Here is a 16,993-nt window from a genome sequence, read left to right on the forward strand (position 1 = left end):
GGTACTCCGGGCCATGGGAACCGGGATGATGCTGGGGGCACTGGGGATCAGTACCAGGACTCTGGGCCCTGGGGATGGGGATGGTGCTCGGGGCACTGGTGATCTGTCCTGGTGCTCTGGGCCCAAGGGACCAGGATGGTGCTTGGGGCACTGGGGACCTTTCCTGGTACTCCGGGCCCTTGGAACTGGGATGGTGCTGGGGGCACTGGTGACCTGTCCCAGTACTCTGGGGCTGGGAATGGTGCCTGCGGCAGTGGGGCCTGTCCTGGTGTTCAGGGCACTGGGGAACCAGACAGCGCTCTGGGCATTGGCACTGGGACGGTGCCTGGGGCCAGGGGGCTGGGGTGAAGCTCCCCAGGGCCGTCACCGTGGCCCCCCCGGGGCAGGGGCTCCTGCCCGGGCCAGGCCGGCACAAAGCTGCCCTGGGCGCTGATGCGCTGCCGCAGCCCTGGACCATCCACGCTGCCGGGGCCCCAGCAAGCGCTGGGGCAAGGAGGGCCGTCCGGGCACCCCGCTCTGCCTGCCCGATTGCTACCTGCCCCGAGCACCGGGGAGGTATGAAGGAAAATAATTCATAACTCGGGAAATTGCAGTGATGGATTTAAGGACGATACTAAACTTTTTATTAATATAATAATAATAATATAAAAATTCTATGCTATTACATGACACTATCTTCAAACATCTTTCTGCATATTTATGTCTGTATGCACACACGCACACACACACGCTCGTTTAAGTAAGTTGGTTAAAATATTCCTGTATATTCCAATAAAGGAGCACTTATCACATTCCCAGTTCCAATGCACAGAATGCAGGAAGCTCATAACACGTAACCTGCATTTTGCAGGCACTGTTGTCTTAGATCACTAATGAAAGACATCAAATTTCACTTTAAAAACCCACAAAATATTGGAATATTTAAAAATGAACAGAAAAAGTGAACTACAGGATTCAAATTCACGATCTAAAATATAAGACAAACTCCATTGTTATAAGTAAAATATGCCTGAAATTCGTTGTGTAAGACATTTGACTTACAGAAAGTATAAACTTTAAGGCTGGAAAAATATAAGCCCACCTTTGATCTAAATAGCGTATTTAAATCTAAAATGCACTTTCAAAGGACATTCTTGTGCAGTTGAAACAACATACGATGCTGCTTTGTGCAGGAACTGTGCAAAGTTTCGCAGCGGTCCGGAGGACAGCGAACGCGCCGGGAAGTACGAGCGCACCGTGAGTGGTTTCGGAAGGACTGGCGGAAGCGTGTGTTCGGCTGATCTAGGCAACGACAGAACGACACATCAGCCCGAGTGGAGCGAGACTGCTGTCACTTGCTTGTCAAAGCGATGCTGTGCCGTCTTTACCGTGGGCGTCGGGACGTGTTAGATTTCATTGAATAAACCCACAGGAGTTATTCTCACTTGGGTTTAAACTAGTGGCACGACATTTAAGGTAGGCTGCAGATCCAAAACATTCACTGAGTTAATAGCACAAGACCGTGGGTTGATTTTCCTCTTCGAGCTGGTTCTGTGCAGTGGGGTTTAGCTGAGATTGACAGCAGCTGCAGCACAGGAAGGCCAAAACCAGCCCAGAATCCAAAATAAACGTGTGTTGGGGAGTGTTCCCCACAGCCGGTGCTTTGGTGAGGCCAAAGCAGTGAGGGACGTGGGTGGGAGCGGGTTGAAGGCGCAAGGTCTTGCTGCCCTGATGTTGCAAAGCGGCCGCGTGCTGCTTGTGCAGGCCTGGTGCTGCAGCTGGGTGCTGCACAGCTCCGTTTGTAGGACTGGGGTCTGGGTCCCCACGCACAAAGGAGGATACGCAGATTCCCACCGCCAGCCCTGCAGACATTTCCCGGCTGCATCAGGACCAGGCTGTGCAGAAAGCTGCTGCGGGCAGCAGCACCGGGCAGGCTCCTCTCCTGGCTGCCCCTTCCTCCTGCCTGGGCCCAGGCCCCCCCAGTCCTTCCCCTCCTCCCTCGCTTGGCTCTGCTTCTGCAGGGCCATTGGCCCCAGGACCGTTATTGCGGTGGAGGAGCAGAACAGAGGCATCCTGGCTGCGGTGCTGCGTCCGCAGGTTCCCTCGCTGCGGGATGAACCCTCTCCAGCGCGCTGCTCGCTGGCGATGCAGCTCCCAGGCAGCCGGGGATCAGGGCCGTGCCCGGGGCCTGACGCTGCGGTGCCTCGCGCGCGGCCCCGCTGGGAGCCCACCCCGTGACGGCAGCCCGGGCCGAGCGTCACCCCATCCTTCGCCGAAGCTTCCCGTACAGACGGAGCTGGGAGTGCTCCTTGGGGGGGAATTCAGTGCTTGCAATTGCTCAGTGCGGTGGGAAATGCCTCTGAGTCTGAGTTACTTTAGAGAAGCTGAGGCAAATCCATTCCAGATGCGAGCCCACTGAAGACACTGGGTTGCACCGGTAACAGATTTAACTCAGCATCTGGGGTTTCAAAGTGCTGGGATATCTCTGAGGCAGAGGATTGTCTCCCTTCTCCAGCACAGTGAAGGCATAAATACATTCAATTGCTAAGGAGGGTTATTTCTGTTCTTCCAGCCTCTCACAGCATTAAGCTCCTTTCCTTCCTCATAGGCACTTCACAAATACATCATCCCTGTGGCTCCCTGACACGGGGCTCCCAGACTGGTTTCTGTGTCAGAACGAGTGGGATGGAACAGAAATGGATCATAAATAATCAGGAAGAAATGAACCACAGCCAGGAGCCTTTGTGTGCAGCTTGACTATATCTCAGATGTTCTGAGAACGGATCTCAGATAGTTGCTCTTGGGGGAAGTCCAGAAAGGAATTAAGAGCAGAGGATTCTTTAAATGTTTGGGCTTGATTCCCTGTTGCCTGTGATTCCCTAGTTCTCTTTACAGGTCTGGAAACCGGGCGCAAGCATCTCCTCATTCAACCCCGCATGCAGGTCTAGACACCCCCTTAGCTGCCAGTGCTTCCCCCAGAGCCGGGTGACTGCTGTGTTCAGGAACCATCATTTACATTTCTACAGAGGGGACATTGATTTGGTAAACTTTCTGGAAGATAAACTGCCATGTAACTACAGGACCACTATTTCCTCAAAATCAGAGAGCTGCCTCATCTGCTCCACTTGCATGGAGTGTCTCCGGAGGAGCTTCTTTTTGGTTCTCAAGTCACCCCTTTTGGGTGAGCTAGGAGCAACGGGTACCAGGGACTTTAAGCCAGCAGTGAGTGGGGAGGAAGTTTTGCTGTTGGAGCCAATGTCAGGGATTGGGGGGTTGGGGTTCACGTTCAGCGGTGGCAGATATCCTGGTCTCGTGTGAGAGATGTGGTCTAGCAGAAGGGTCCCAGACCCTCGCCTTTCCAGCAGGTTGGGCGGTCGGCGACGGACTGTCCCGGGAGATGTGCTGGAGATGCTGTCCAGGGACTCTCGCGAGCCGTTGAACAGAGCCAGGTGGGAACCGTTGCTCTTCCTCCTCTCCGAAGGCACCTTCCCCGCATCGGCCGGGCCGGTGCTGCTGCAGGAGAGCTGCGAGTCAGAGCCATGGTGCTCGGTGGCCAGCCTCCTCCAGTGCAGCGTGTCCACTGCCGCTGCTGAGCCCACAGCGGAGGAGCCGATGCTCTCTGACTCCGCAGGGGCTGTGCTCCTTCGGGGCAAGCGCTGATGGGCAGCCTGACTCTTCTCGTAAACCGTTTTCCTTGTGACTGACCCGGAAGCTGATGGTGTCTTCAGAGCCTGCTCATCTACCAGGGGGAAGAGAGAGGGGTCTTTGCTCTTGCTGCTGTTGGTCCTAGCTAGAGGAGCCTTTTTGGAAAATGACAGGTCGCTGATGCCCATGATTAGTTCATCATCTGTGCAGACCCGCTTAGCGTCGTCGTTGTTCGTGGAAGCAGCCAGCACTGAGGGCGCGATGAGACCCCACGGTTCTGACTGCAGCCGCTTCAGCTGCGGCAAACGGGCTCTCTTGGGATTGCAGGTTTTCCGGCTGGGAGAGGGTGGCTCGTTGGGAGCCTTGGCAGAATGGCTGTCTCTGGGATGTGCCGGCTGTGAGCCAAAAATGCTGTTTTCCTTCTCAGCAGGGGAAGGTGCTGAGACAGGTGTTTTCAGGTTGATGTCGGAGGGTGTTGCGCAGGCCTCGGCGGGTGGCTTCTCCTTGAACTCCAGCGACGGGGGAACGTTCAGGTACTGCTTGGCCGTCTTGGTGCCAGAGGCTGATTTGTCCATGGTGATAATGATCACCTCCTTCCCTTTCGCTTTGCAGGCATTGAGGAGATGCTGCAGCACACCCTTGTCGTCAGCATTGATGGCGTGGACCAGAGCTGACGCCCCAGAGTGGTCCTCTAGGCTGGGGTCTGCCCCGTTCTCCAGCAGCAGGGAGACCACGTCTCCCCCAGCGCCTTGGATGCAGGCGTGCATGAGGGCGGTCTTCCCCGACTTGTCCTGGATGTTGGGGTCAGCTCTGTTGTCCAGCAGGTACTTCACCATCTTGGCTTTGTTAATGCTCTGCTGGTCGACATGCTTAGTGATGCAGGCCACCATGAGGGCAGTCTCCCCTTTCTCGTTGCTCTCGTTGATGTAAGCCCCCCCTTCCAGCAGGAGCCTGGTCAGCCGGAGCCGACCAAGCCACACTGCCTTCAGCAGGGAGTTCCCGCCCATCTGCAGCTCCGTTGCCTCGTCCATGGCCCTGGCTGGTGCTCACTGGCAGGGAAAGGCGGTGTCAGCCTGCAGCTGAAAGTAACGGAGAAGGACACGTGAGCGCCTGCTCCCCAGCCCTGGCTCCCGCTCCCTCCCTGCCTTCCCAGGACACACCATGCTCAGCACTGCTCTGCGTCCCGCTCGTCCCTGACCCTGGCCACCCCACACCTCGACGGGGCAGGCAGTGAGAGCTACCGTCAGCCTTCCCCCTTCTGCACATTTCTAGCACCTTGCACACAGGGTCTCGCGCTGCCTGCGGGGCTTCGAGGGATGCAAGCCAAGTGAACTGGACCGGGAAGAAAGGGTGGGTTGTGCTCGTGCTTGCTTTCCTTTAGGATCTCTTGGCCTAAATGTGCTGATCTTTGTCAGCTGGGAGGTGCCCCTGCCCTGCTTTCTTGCTGCTCTACCATGCATTTACTTCTTGATATTGGTCCCTATAATTTTACTCGCTAATCTCATCTCAGGATGTACCATATTTTCCCAGGAAGCACCATCAGCCATGAAGCAGTTTCTGGCCTTGCTCTGTTTTAGGCATGCCAGGAGACTCAGGACCCTGAGTGCAACAGCTGGCCTTAACTGCCCTGACCAGCCTCACCTGAGACCCCCCACCCACACACCCTCTGCCCTTTGGCTGGGACCTCCATTTAAATTCGGGCCCAGGGCCTTAGCTCTGGCTTGGACTCTGTTATGGGTAAGCTTGTGTCCAGCTCTGTCAGACCAGACCTGTTGACTGGACTTCCTTGGTTGACCTTGGGCCTGGCTTGTCCCTTTGCCTGATGATCGCTCTGATGGAGCTGTTGCTGTCACCAGCCCTGCCCTGCTTAGGTGCCATGGGACTGTGCCCTGCTAATGCATCCTCGGCTTCTGGCTCATCTCCTCTCATGGAGCAGCCCTGCTCTTGTTGCTCCTTGACAATGCCGTATCTTAGTTCAACTTGCCTTGCTCTTTTCCATCCTTGCTTTGCTAATGAATGTGCTAATGTTTGCCTGAATGTAGCTGACTTCCCCAAGTGCCAGAAAAATCAGAGTGGTCTGGATGCTGCCATGGTTCCTGCTCTGTCTTCTGGCTCCCTCAGGCTGTAGCAGAGCCCACCGGAGATGATGTGAGCACCTCTGGTGGCTTCTTGGACCAGGGCCAGGATCTTTGCTTCCTCGCCACTGAATGAAATTCTAATCAGCTGTGTGTAACTCCATGCTGCTTAATGGTGATGTGAGCCACTTGTGTAGAAAAATAAGATAAAAGAGCAGGTTCCACCCAGAGCAGCCTCTGCTGCAGGACCAGCTCATGAAGATCGTTGGACGTGGTCTCTCCTGACGAGTGCTTCCCTGCTGCTGCCTGGCAGGGGCTGGCTATGGGAAATTTAGCCACGTAAGGCTCCTGCGCATGGCTCTACAGCTGTGACATGCAAACTGAGCGCCTTGGGGCCCTGCTGCCTGTGCCCTTGAGGAATGACACCGGTCCCTGCAGCTCTCAGACCTAGTGGTCTCTACGCACATGAGGGCAAGAAAATGTCCAGTACCATGGAAATGTCGTGGAGGCACAGGAACGGACCTTCAGCCAGCGAATGTCCGAGAGCCCTGCCGTCTGCTTGCTCTGTGCTTTCATTCCCCTTCCTGCTTGTCCAGCAATTTCCACTCCAAGCTATGCCCAACCCTTCCCTGGAGTGTCTCCATCCGTGGAGGGACCAGTCTGAGCCTGCCTGACTCACTCTGGAGCGCTTTGCAGCCCGTGTTCATCGGACCTCTCCGAAAGCCTTCCTCCGCGGTGAGCGTGAGCTGGGCTGTCCTTCGCCACAAGCCTGTGCCCTTGGTGCCCCAGGGTGAGGGGTGGATCCTGCAGCTCGAGGACCTGCTGTAAGTGCTTGACTCTGGGACACCCCGTCGCCCTCCCTCCTCACAGGCCACAAGCTGTGTTGCTTCCCCTTCTCACAGGCACATGACCGAGATGCCCCCAGACTTATTTCAAAGTTGCTCTCCTGGTGTCTCTCACCTCCATTTCCCCTTGTTCCTTTTCCTCTGTCGCCCATCCACGGTGTCACTGGAGGGTCCCAGCCCGGGTGCAGGTGCCTTGTCCCTTCCCGCTGTCCCTCTGGGAGTCGGCAAGGCTGTCGGGCTCCTGGGCTCGCTCAGCCCTGGGGCTGCAGAGAGAGGGCAGAGAACGGATGCACTCGATGCAGGTGATCTCCTCACCCCGCTAGCACCATCCTGCCGGGGCTCTGGCTCTGCTGCGGGTCCGGGGCGACCGGGCTTTCCGGCCCTGCGGCTGCTGCTGCGGCTCGGGGAGCCCCGGGACCCGCTCCGCAGGCACCGGCAGAGGCGCCGCGGGCAGCGCCGAGCACCGCCGAGGGTCCCGCTGGCGGCGGCGGCGGCCCGGGGCCGCCCCGTCCCTGTCCGAGGTGCTGATCCCGGGGGCGCCGGCCCGCCCGAGCCCTCCCGCCCGTCCCGGTGCCCGGTGCGGTGCCCCGTTCCCGCTGCTGTGCCCCTGCTCGGCTCCCGGTGCCGGTACCGTGCACCGCGGCCGCTCCTGGTGCCGTGCCCCGTCCCCGCTGCCGGTACCCGGTGCTCGGCTCCCGCTGCCGGCGCCCAGCTCCCAGTGCCCCTGCCCGGTTCCCGGAGCCGGTACCTGGCGCGGAGCGCGGCGCCCGGGTAGATCCGCGATGCGGTGCGCGGCTCCCGGTGCCCCTGTTCAGCTGCCGGTGCGCAGCTCCCGGCGCCGGTGCGGTGCCCGGTTCCCCCGCCCCTCTGCGCGCTCCGGGCGGCTGCGTCACCCGCTGCCCGGTTCTCCCGGTGCTCCCGGCGCTGCCCGGCCCGCGCCCGCCCACGAGCAGTGCGGGGGGTGCGCTGTGTCCGTGCCCGTGTGCGCAGGGACGCGCGACTGCGGGAGCGTGTGCGAGCGCCTGTGCGCGGGGGTGTGTGTGTGTGTGTGTGCGGGGGTGCGCGCCCATGCGTGCGGGGGTTGTGTGTGTCTGTGCGGGTGTCCATGTGTGTGCGGGGCTGTGCGGATGCGGGGGTGTTTGTGTGCAGGTGCAGTGGTGTGTGTGCGTGCGCGCATGTGTGTTCCGTGTGTCTACGCTCACGTGCAGGGCTTGGCTGGTGGTGCCTGTGCCCGTGGGTGTGCAGGGCCTGTGTGTCTGTGTGCGTGTCTGCGTCCATGTGCATCGGGGTGTGCGTATGTCACTCTGGAGCTGTGTTCCTGTGACGTGTGTGTGTGGATCCATGTCTGTGTCCATATGTGTGTGCGTTTGCATGTGTGCTCGTGTACAAGTGAGCTGTGTTTGTGTGCCCACGTGCAGCGGTGTGTAACCGAGCATCCGTGCACTCCTGTGTCCGCGCACAGGGCTGTTCGCATGTCAGTGTGCCCACCTGTACCCGGGTGGCTGTGAGTGCTCGTGCTGGTGGATGTGTGTTGGTACGTGTGTGTGCGTGCGCTTGTGCATGCCAAGGTCCTCCTGTGCCAAGCGTGTGTTGCTGTGCCCATGTACCGCCATGAAGACAGTCCAGCACGAACAGGCTGCCCGGAGGGGCTGTGCCGTCGCCCTGCCTGCGGGGTTTCGGGACCCAGCTGGAGGCAGCCCGGAGCAAGCTGGGGTGATCCCCAGCCAGGGCAGAGACCTCCCGAGCTCCCTTCCAGCATTAATTGCCCTGCGATCCCATGCTCCAAGTGTGTGTGTGTGTGTGGGGGGGGGATATACTTGTGTGCTCTGTGTGTTGGGGGGGTCGGAGTGCCTGTGTGCCAGACGTGTGAGGTCCCCTGCTCGCAGGTGTGCGCAGGTCCCCGTGTGCGAGGGTGGCAGTGGGGGTGTGCCAGGCGTGCGAGTGGGGCGCCCGTGTGCCCAGCAGGTGTGGAGGGCCAGGTGCGGGTGTGGGCAGCCGTGCGTGTGCTCTGTGCGTGTGGGACGCGTGTGCATGGGGCGGCTGTGTGCGAGGGTGTGCGAGTACCTGTGCACAGGTGTACGTGCTGGCGCCTATTTGCGCCAAGTGCAACCGCGCGTGGGGAGGTGGGTTCGGCCGAGGGCTGGTGCGTCTGCGGGATGGGGGGATGAGGGGCTACGGCACCGGCGTGCGCTGTGAGCGGATGTTTCCCGCGGGGAGGGAGGCCGGGAGTGCGCAGGTGTGCGCGCTGCCTGTGAGCACGGGTCTACGTGTGTGTCTGAGCACGTCTGTAGCCGTGAGTGGGAGCTCACGGCAGAGGGTGGCTGGGGAGGTGGGGGGCCACGAGGAGGTGGAGGTTTTGGGGGGGAGTGTGGCAGCAAAGGGGTGTGTGTGCAACTGTAGAAATGCCTTTTCTGCACCCAGAAAGGACGTTCTGGCCGGTGCGCGGGCACCTCCGCTGCTGTGAACCAGCTTGGACGCCTCCCTCCCACCAGCAAGATGGTGCCAACCCTGCAGAGCCCGTGCATGTGGCAGGAGGGGCTCAGGCTGCCCCGGCAGATCCCCACCACCAGCATGGACAGGTGAGGATGAGGAGGGGTGAAGAGGGGCCTGGGGACCTCCAGACAGCTGGACGGGTGCTTGGAGCACTGTGAATGCTGGGCACAGGGTCTCTTCATGAAGTTGTTTGCCATTTCTGTGTGTACTTGCGAGCCTTCCTGCTCCCTTCTGTAGGAAATATGTTAGTTCAAAGCTGCTCCTGGATTTCTCCTCAAGCTGGTCACAGATCTCTGCAGGCTTGCAAGGCAAACCAATGACCCAGGAGTCTGACATCCATCCTGGGGGCCGGGGCTGCTGGAGAGACGGGCAGGGAAAGGGCTCTGCACCATAGCTGTGAAATCCTACGTCCAGGGCACCAGACACAGCTCTGCAGCCAGGAGCAGGGGCCACAAACAGGGTCCATAAACCCCTCCTGGACTCTGCTCTGATGCTGCTGCCTGGGAAGAGGGAGCCTGTGCTGCTGGGGCACAGGCGTTAGGTGAGCCTTTCCCAGGAGGAGCTGGGTCAGGTCTCTGCCCAGGATCATCTGCGGCTGCTGTGCATCTGTTGGGACTTGCTGCTTTCTGTGGCAGAAAGCTCCCCTTGATGTCTTGTGAGAAGATGTCGAGAACACGGACCTTCTGCTGTCGCCAGAGGGGACCCCTGGTCCCCGAATCTCTCATCCAGGCAGAACACTGCTTTCCTGCAGACTCCAGCCCATTTTAATCCACGGCTGCTGAGAAGATTGGCTTGCTAGAAGTAGTCCCAGCACAAACAGGTAATTAGCTAGAGAATGGGGAAATGTTCATAAATGTACAATAAACACAAAGTAATTCCTGGCTTTGTAATTTAGCACATGATGACTGCTGCTTGTAACAGTATTCTTCATAGTACTCTGCCTTAGATTTGATTAATATTAGGGAAATTTCTCCTGTGATTACTTAAAATATAATCTCAGATTGCAACCTTTTTTGGTAAAAGATGATAATAGCAATAATCAGAGTTGGCAGAAAAATGAAGTAGCTCGTATGTTAGCAAGTATTTAGGAAAACCTTATGGCAGTTTCTTTGTTAACTCAAGTAAAGCAAAGATGTAACAGTAACGTGTTAAACTGGCCACATCAGCTCTGCAAATGTATGTTTGTCCATTTATTTTCACAAATGCATGCATGCACACCAGTGTGTTTGTAGAAAAGCTTTACATATAAAAAAAATTTAGAATAGCAGAAGCTGCCTTGGCAGGATAAGAACCGACTCTCCCCCAAGCGTGTGGGTTTGTGCTCCCTTCTGCTCGGAATATCGGCATCAGAGAAAGCCATTGCACACCCCAGCATGAAGCAGGTATTCTTGTACCAGATCAAGACAGAAATTCACGCATCTACCCGGGTGACTTGGAGATTAAGGGAAGGATAAGCTGTAATTACAAAAAGGGAACAAGCCCTGGGGAAAAGAATAAAGGTCCTCTGATATCCAAGGCCGCGGAGCGGATGGCTGCGTGACGGCTGGGCGACAGGCCAGCCCGCGCTCCGGACGGCCACGTGCGTGGGGCTTGCAGTTACTTTGGAGACGAGGAGCTGGTGCTCCTGCCTCGCAGCATTTATTTCTGGTTTCTTGCTAAACGTACTTTTGTGATGTGGGATTATATAAATGTTTGACACTTTACAATTTAAGAAATATCAAGAAAATCTCTCTGCTCTCTCTTGCCGTTGACCTAACTGCAAGACTAAAGGCATCGGGGCAAAAACTGCAACTCTGCCAGACCTCAGAAATAACCCAGCCCGGGTGCAAACCAGCCCCAGAGCATGTGTCTGTGCTCAAGGGCCCGGACTGGGGCTGGACAGTGTCTTCCCCACGGGGCACGCGGCGCTCCGGTGCGTGGGCTCTGCTGGGAGCGCCCAGGCGGGAGCCCGGCGACGGGGAGCCCCACCAGCCGCTTCATTGAGAGATTCGGCCCGGCCCTCCTCAAATGAGGGGGCTGCTGCGCTTGCAGCACGTAGCGTGAGCGTCTGCACGGGGAGAGACGGCCGCGGCTGCAATCGCCTCCCCTCGTCGGAGGCTGCCGAGAGGCGGTGAGTCACACGCAGACGCTCACCAGGATCTAATTATTCCTCCTAGTAGCTGTTCTCTCAATTAGGAGACAGTATAAGCGATAAGTGACAAGTAAGGAACAAACCCCCACGCTGGAAGGGACCTTTTCTGTTTTGTGCTTTGTGGCTCTCAAAACTAGCAAGCTGCTCCTCGGTGAGGAACCTCCCTCAGCTGCTGGGGGCCGGAGCCAGGTCGGCTCTCCTGCCGCGGCTCTGGGCTCCCTTGTCGGCTGGGCCGCGTCGCTGGATTGCTCTGCGATCCCGTGCTGAGAAATGCCTACGTTACTGGTGCTGCTGGGTGGAGGTGGCCTGGCTGGAGAGCAAGAGCCGCTTCTCGTTGCAGGGGTTCAGACCTCGGAGTTTGCCTTTCTCCTCTGGCCCAAACTCACGAGCTTTCGAACATCCGTGGCGAGAGGTGCCCCAGCTCTGCTCCCAGCAGGGAGGGACCGTCGGGGCCGGGCAGGACGTGGCCTGGGAACCCCGTGTGTGCGGGGCACCACCGCTCCCCCACTGCACCTACCTCCGCAGAGAGGAGCTGCCCCCGGCTCTGCCCGCCTCGGAGGCCCACGGCCCTCGGGATGGCTCTGCCGGGGCTGCTCTTCCAGGCTGTGCCGCTGGGATCAAACCCGGAGACTGCACGCCCTACGGAGGGGACCGACTGCTGGTTACAGCCCCTCTGCTTCCGCACAAAGCCTTTCCTTATTTGCCTTCTGCTTCCTGTCTTGCTGAATAATTCATAATGAGTGATAAACTGGAGATGTGTCCTGCCCCCCTTTCCTCTTCACATGTTATCTAGTCACAGGTTTTGTTTTTTTTCCAGAGCTATTAGTTATTCATAATGATTTGCTGAGTAATGTCTGCACTGCTCCTTGGGCTGCAGTTTACTCATTAGTGAATAACCGTGGGATTTGGGAGAAAGGAGGCACAGCGAGCTCTCGTGAGACCCTGCAGCCTCGGGCCCGGTTTCTGCTCCTTGGCTGCATAAACCTGACTCTTGCCATTGCGCATCCAGTGCCAGTTGTCCAGGCTCTGAACTGGGGTGAGAATATGGGGTGAGATGTGCCCAGAATGGGAGATTTTAGTTAAATGAGGGGGTTTGGTTGCATATTCCTGTCACTTCCTTAGTTTATTGGGGGCAGTGAACATGAAGGAGGCTTGGATGAACCGAGGCAGCATGCGGAGGCTCCTGGGAAGCACTCTCTGTGCTGTCTCAGCTCCATTTTCACCCTCTCTGTCCTTCACTTCTGAGTATTTCCAAGTCATTTTTGCTGTGGGATCAGTGTCAGTGTAGCTCATTCTTCCTTTTCTGCTAGCACAGACGCAAGCAGTGCTGGCTGAGATTTCCAAAAATGATCTGCTGGGAGGGTGAGGGAGGCAGAGAGGCTGGGACTGACCTGGAGGGCAGCAGCTTTCAGGACTTCATTTACTGCTCCTATAACCGGGTGCAAAGGGGCTGCAGATGCTGCATTTCTTTGCAGGATCCTGTAAGGGAGAGCTGCAGCTGTAGGAGAGGCGCTTCTTGAACTTCAGAGACCTTTGTTATAACTGAAACACTTACAGCAGGGAAATGCCAGCGGGCTGGTAGTGACCTGGGAGTGCCTTGGCTCTGCGGGGCCAGGGCGACCTCCTGGACACGGCTGCTTCTTGGAGCGAGGGGTTTGAGCCCGGTGCGTGTGTGTCTCGCTGCCCTGGAGGGACGTGTGTCCTGGGGCAGGCGTAGCCGTGGAGGCCGCTGCCGGTGGGAGGCATCCTCCATCCCATAGGTACTCACTGCTGGGGCTCCCTGCGGGACAGCCCTCACCAGCACCCGGTGCTGGGGAAGTGTGCGCTGTCTTGGGCACGGAAAGTGGCAGGGAATGTCCCCGGGCAGGGAATTGCCCCTGTCTGCTGCAGGCTGGGTCCTGGGATTTGCCCTGGCTCGTGTGGAGCATCCGCCCAGCCCCAGGTTGGCGGTGTCCGTGCAGGGGGGCCCACTTGGTGCTCCCTCCTCCTTGGCTGAGCATCCGTGCCGTCCCCCTGGGATGCCGCGGTCCCCCTGGGATGCCACGGCAACGGCGCCAGCCGAGGCAGCTGCCGGAGGAGAAGCCACAGCTCCGGATCTGAGAGTCACCCTGCGCTGGGAGCTGGGCTGGGAAGCGCTGGGGTGGGATGCGGGGCCGCCCCAGGGTGGGGGGGAGCGTGCTGCTGGGCTGCTGCTGGGGCAGGACGTCTCCTGCCTCCTGGGCCGCTGCCTGCCGGGACGTGGCCAGCTGGTCGAGGACCTGAGGGCGCTTGTGCCCGGGTGCGATACCCTCGCCTTGCAGGACATTCCGCAGAATTCCAGGCTGGGATGGTGGAAGAAAAGTGAAAACAAGGAAAGAGAAGAGCACGGAAAGGGGGGAGGGTGATATTGCAGCTTGCAGCCTTGGGGCCCTCTCGGATGCAGCAGGCTGAGCAGGCTGGCCCCTTTCTCCCAGGCAAATTAAATACATGTAGGGCTTTCCATCATGCTTATTTTCACCTAGTCCTTCAGCTCCGGGCTGAAGCTCTGCTGCAAACTGGCCAGCGGGGAGGGAAAGTGATGGTGAGACAAAGGCAACCTGCAGCTTAGCAGTGAAGGCGGATGAAAAGGCAAAGCCCAGCGGGGTCCTCACCCCAGGGCTCTCCTGCTGCTTTGGCTGCTCGTGGTAAAGCTCAGCAATCGCAGACAACTGCTGCCCGCAGGCTGTCGCTAAGAGCGGCTGCAACCGCTTCAGCGAGCGGCTGCATTGATTTCCTGCCGGTCGCCCCGAGCGAGGAGAGCCGGGCTGGGCTGGCTGTGCTTCGCGCTCGCCGGCGCCTCCGGATCGTGTTAGCGCAGGGCTCCACGGCCCGTTCTGGCACCGCTCCCGCAGCCCCCGAACCTCAGGGAGCTGTCAGCAGCGTGTCCCCGTGTCTCTGGTACTGAGATGCTCGGTGCAGGCAGGTGTTTGAAGGAGCACGGTTAGGAGCTCCGCGCTTTCCTGCTGAGCTTGGCAGACCTGCTGCATCCGCTCTGCTCGTCGAGCGCTACTCTGCTTTCGGAGGCGGGGGACGTTCGGCTCCCCTGCAGGCAGGGCTGGCTCCCGGGCGCCCCGTCTCCACGTTGCCTCCCCAGGCAGACCGCGTGCTCGGGGCTGAAAAACACACGTGCGATGTCCCCGCAGAGCCCCAGCCGCCGCGGGTGTTCGGCAGCGCCGCGTCCGGCAGGCGCTGCTGGGGACGGGGCCGAACCCGCCGCCCCCGTGGGCCCCGCACGTCCTCAGGCTGCACGCGCAGCAGGTCGTGCAGGCGCAGCCTCGCAGGCGGCAGAGCCAAACCCTCCCGCCCGGTGCTGCCGACGGAGCCAGGGGCCCGGCCCTTTGCGGAGCCCCCGGGGAAAGCGTCCCCTTCGCGCAGGCGCCCGCCGGAGCTGCTGCTGCAGCGAATGAAGCAGCAGCACTTGTGCTCTGTGTGCCCGAAACCGTGGTCCTGGCAGAGGGCCCCTGCCTCGCACGCCGCACCCTCTGCCGTGCGGCTGGGCGGGGGGAGCGGGAGGTGACGCGGTTGTGGCGCGGTAATAGCGACAGCAGGGGTGGCGAGCGCTTTGCTCGGCCACTCAGTGCTCTCACCACCGACAAACAGGGAGCCGGCGCTCCTCAGCCTGTTGCAGCTTTTTGAAGTTATAATTAGACCTGGCCCAGCCCAGAGGAGGAGGGAGCTGCTTCCAGCAGCTTTCTGGGACCGTGGTGGGACTTTCTGGTTTGCAAGCGATGCAGCCGTGGTCTCCAGCGGTGGGCAAGCAGGGGCTGCAGTGATGCTTCAGGAGGCCACGAATGCAGGATCAGGGACGACATGACTTCGGTAGTCTCAGCTCTGGGCCCCTCTAAACTCCCAGGAAGAGCTGCAGCAAATGCAGCCCACGGCTTGGGAGAGCCGGGTCAGGCTCCTGGGCATGAGGTTTCCCCTGAAGTGGCAGCTTCCCAGCTCTGGGAAGCAGAGGCAGCTCCTGCAGCCGGGGTGCAGACGCAGGTACAGCAAGCGCAGCCGTGCCTCTCCTAGCTGGGCTCGCTAAATAAAGCCCGTCTCCCTGGGGACTGCGTCCCGCGTCGCTGGTTCTATTTCGGGTGCTCTTGCAGAACAGCTGCTGATCATCTCTTACACTGTTCAGAGACGGCTCTGCGCAGCTATTTCTGCCAGCTCATCCACGCACGGCGTCTTTTTATAAACACACTTACCCTGCAGGAATAAACACCGGTGACGGAGGGAGCGTTCAGGGCCGGCGTTTCGGAGGAGTCCGCCAGCTCCGTCCCCGCCGCCGCCCCTGCCCTCCGCCCGCCCGGCCCGCGGAGGCTGCGGCTGCTCTCGGCCCTTCCCGTCCAGCAGCCAGTGTGCACGGGCCCCTCGGCCTGGGCCCATAGGGCACACGGGGGGCACGGCCGGGGCTGCTGCCCCGCAGCTGTGGGTCCGGGTGTCCACAGATTTGACGCCAGCCCTGCTCCTGGATGAGTTTTTCTCCGGTGAAGGGGACCAGCAGGTCTCACGGCGTTCAAACCTTTCCCTCCCGGACTTGAGCGGGGCCAGAACAGGGTGCAGATTTGCATCTGCTGTAATTCCGACCCTGATTTCTCCTGCTGGAAAAATCAAGCAAGTTAAGTACCAGCTTCCCATGGTGCAATGGAGATTAATTAACTAACATCCGTGAAGGCCTTTGCAAGTGACAGCCCTGCCACTAACATCCCGAGTGGCCATGGCGTGCTGCACACGTGCCATGCGCGGCCGGCTCCGCTTCCCCTCCCGCCTCCCAGCCTTGGCTGGAGACCAGCTGGCTGCGGGGCAGCGCGCGCGAGCTCTGCCGACGTGGCGCGGTTTCGGGCAGCGTTTGAAGATGCATTTCGCAGCGCTGCTGCGTCTGTGGCATCGGCTCTTGCTCTCCGTGTGCACGCTTTGCGCAGGCTGCTCTCCGGGGAGACCCCGCCGTGGTGAGCTGCCCGCGCGTCCCTGGCCCCGCGCCGCGGGCAGGGAGCGGGGAGGTTCGTCTCCCTGCACTGGGCAGGGGGGACCAGGACGGGGCCGAGTGACGTGCAGGACAGATGCCCCACGCCTGGCACGTCTGCAGCGGGGCGAGGAGGCCCCCGCTCGCTGCAGACACAGAGCAGGGCATGTGCCCCGGTGCAGCCGCGCACGGAGGAGCTCCGGGTCAGAGCGGTGCCTGCGATGGGGTGCGATGGGGGGCACCGAGACAGCAGCGCCCGCGGGGGCCTCGCACAGAGCTGCTCCGCGTCGCCCAGGCTGGCGGGAGGAGGCAGCACCAGCCCCGAGACGACGGAGCAGCCGGCTGCTTGCTGCCCCGCGTCCTGGCAGCTCTCGCTTGCGAACCGTACGGCGTCTCCCGCCGCCGGGGAGGGTAGCGGGCAGGCGGCTCTCCAGGGCTGACGTGGACGTCAGCTGGGACCAGGAGACCTGCTCGGGCCCTGCACGCAGAGGTCACACCGCTCTCAGCACGGCGGTAACTGAGCCCTTCTCGCATGTTTACCGAGACACTGCCCGCTTCTGTCCGAGGCTGAACGTTGTAAGCCTTGCACGGCTGGGCGCAGCTCGGCAGAAGGGACGTATCCAGCTGGCGTGCTTGCTCATCTCCATCCCCGCGGACCCCTGTGCACTGAGCTCTCTGAGATGTAGCCTGTGTCAGAGAACTGCAGCGTTTCCTTGGCTGGTTTTAGAAACAGCCCAGAGCAAAGCTGGCTGGAGACGGGGCCGCGTGCTCTCCGCGCGCTCGCCGGGGCGCTCGCTCCCCGCGCAGAGCTCCTGGGGGTCTGCGCCCCGCGGCCCCTCCGCCAGCGGCCGCGTCT

The 16,993-nt window shown here is 60.0% G+C and overlaps 1 protein-coding gene across 1 annotated transcript; it reads right to left on the reverse strand.

Moving 5' to 3' along the window:
* Positions 1 to 602: 602 nt before the first annotated feature.
* On the reverse strand, positions 603 to 6,786 carry ANKRD34C (ankyrin repeat domain 34C). The gene is made up of 2 exons (XM_026108032.2): positions 6,660 to 6,786; positions 603 to 4,703 (listed from the first exon to the last, which is right to left on the reverse strand). Exon 2 carries the CDS (start codon positions 4,653 to 4,655, stop codon positions 3,054 to 3,056), a length of 1,602 nt encoding a protein of 533 aa, XP_025963817.2. The 5' UTR covers positions 4,656 to 4,703; positions 6,660 to 6,786; the 3' UTR covers positions 603 to 3,053.
* Between the last annotated feature and the right edge of the window lie 10,207 nt (positions 6,787 to 16,993).

This window comes from Dromaius novaehollandiae, chromosome 10, assembly GCF_036370855.1.
Source record: "Dromaius novaehollandiae isolate bDroNov1 chromosome 10, bDroNov1.hap1, whole genome shotgun sequence".
In the NCBI taxonomy this organism is placed as follows: domain Eukaryota; kingdom Metazoa; phylum Chordata; class Aves; order Casuariiformes; family Dromaiidae; genus Dromaius; species Dromaius novaehollandiae.

Bases quoted from the DNA above. Each gene is read 5' to 3' on its own strand.
- ANKRD34C (XM_026108032.2), bottom strand. From the start codon at position 4,655: ATGGACGAGGCAACGGAGCTGCAGATGGGCGGGAACTCCCTGCTGAAG.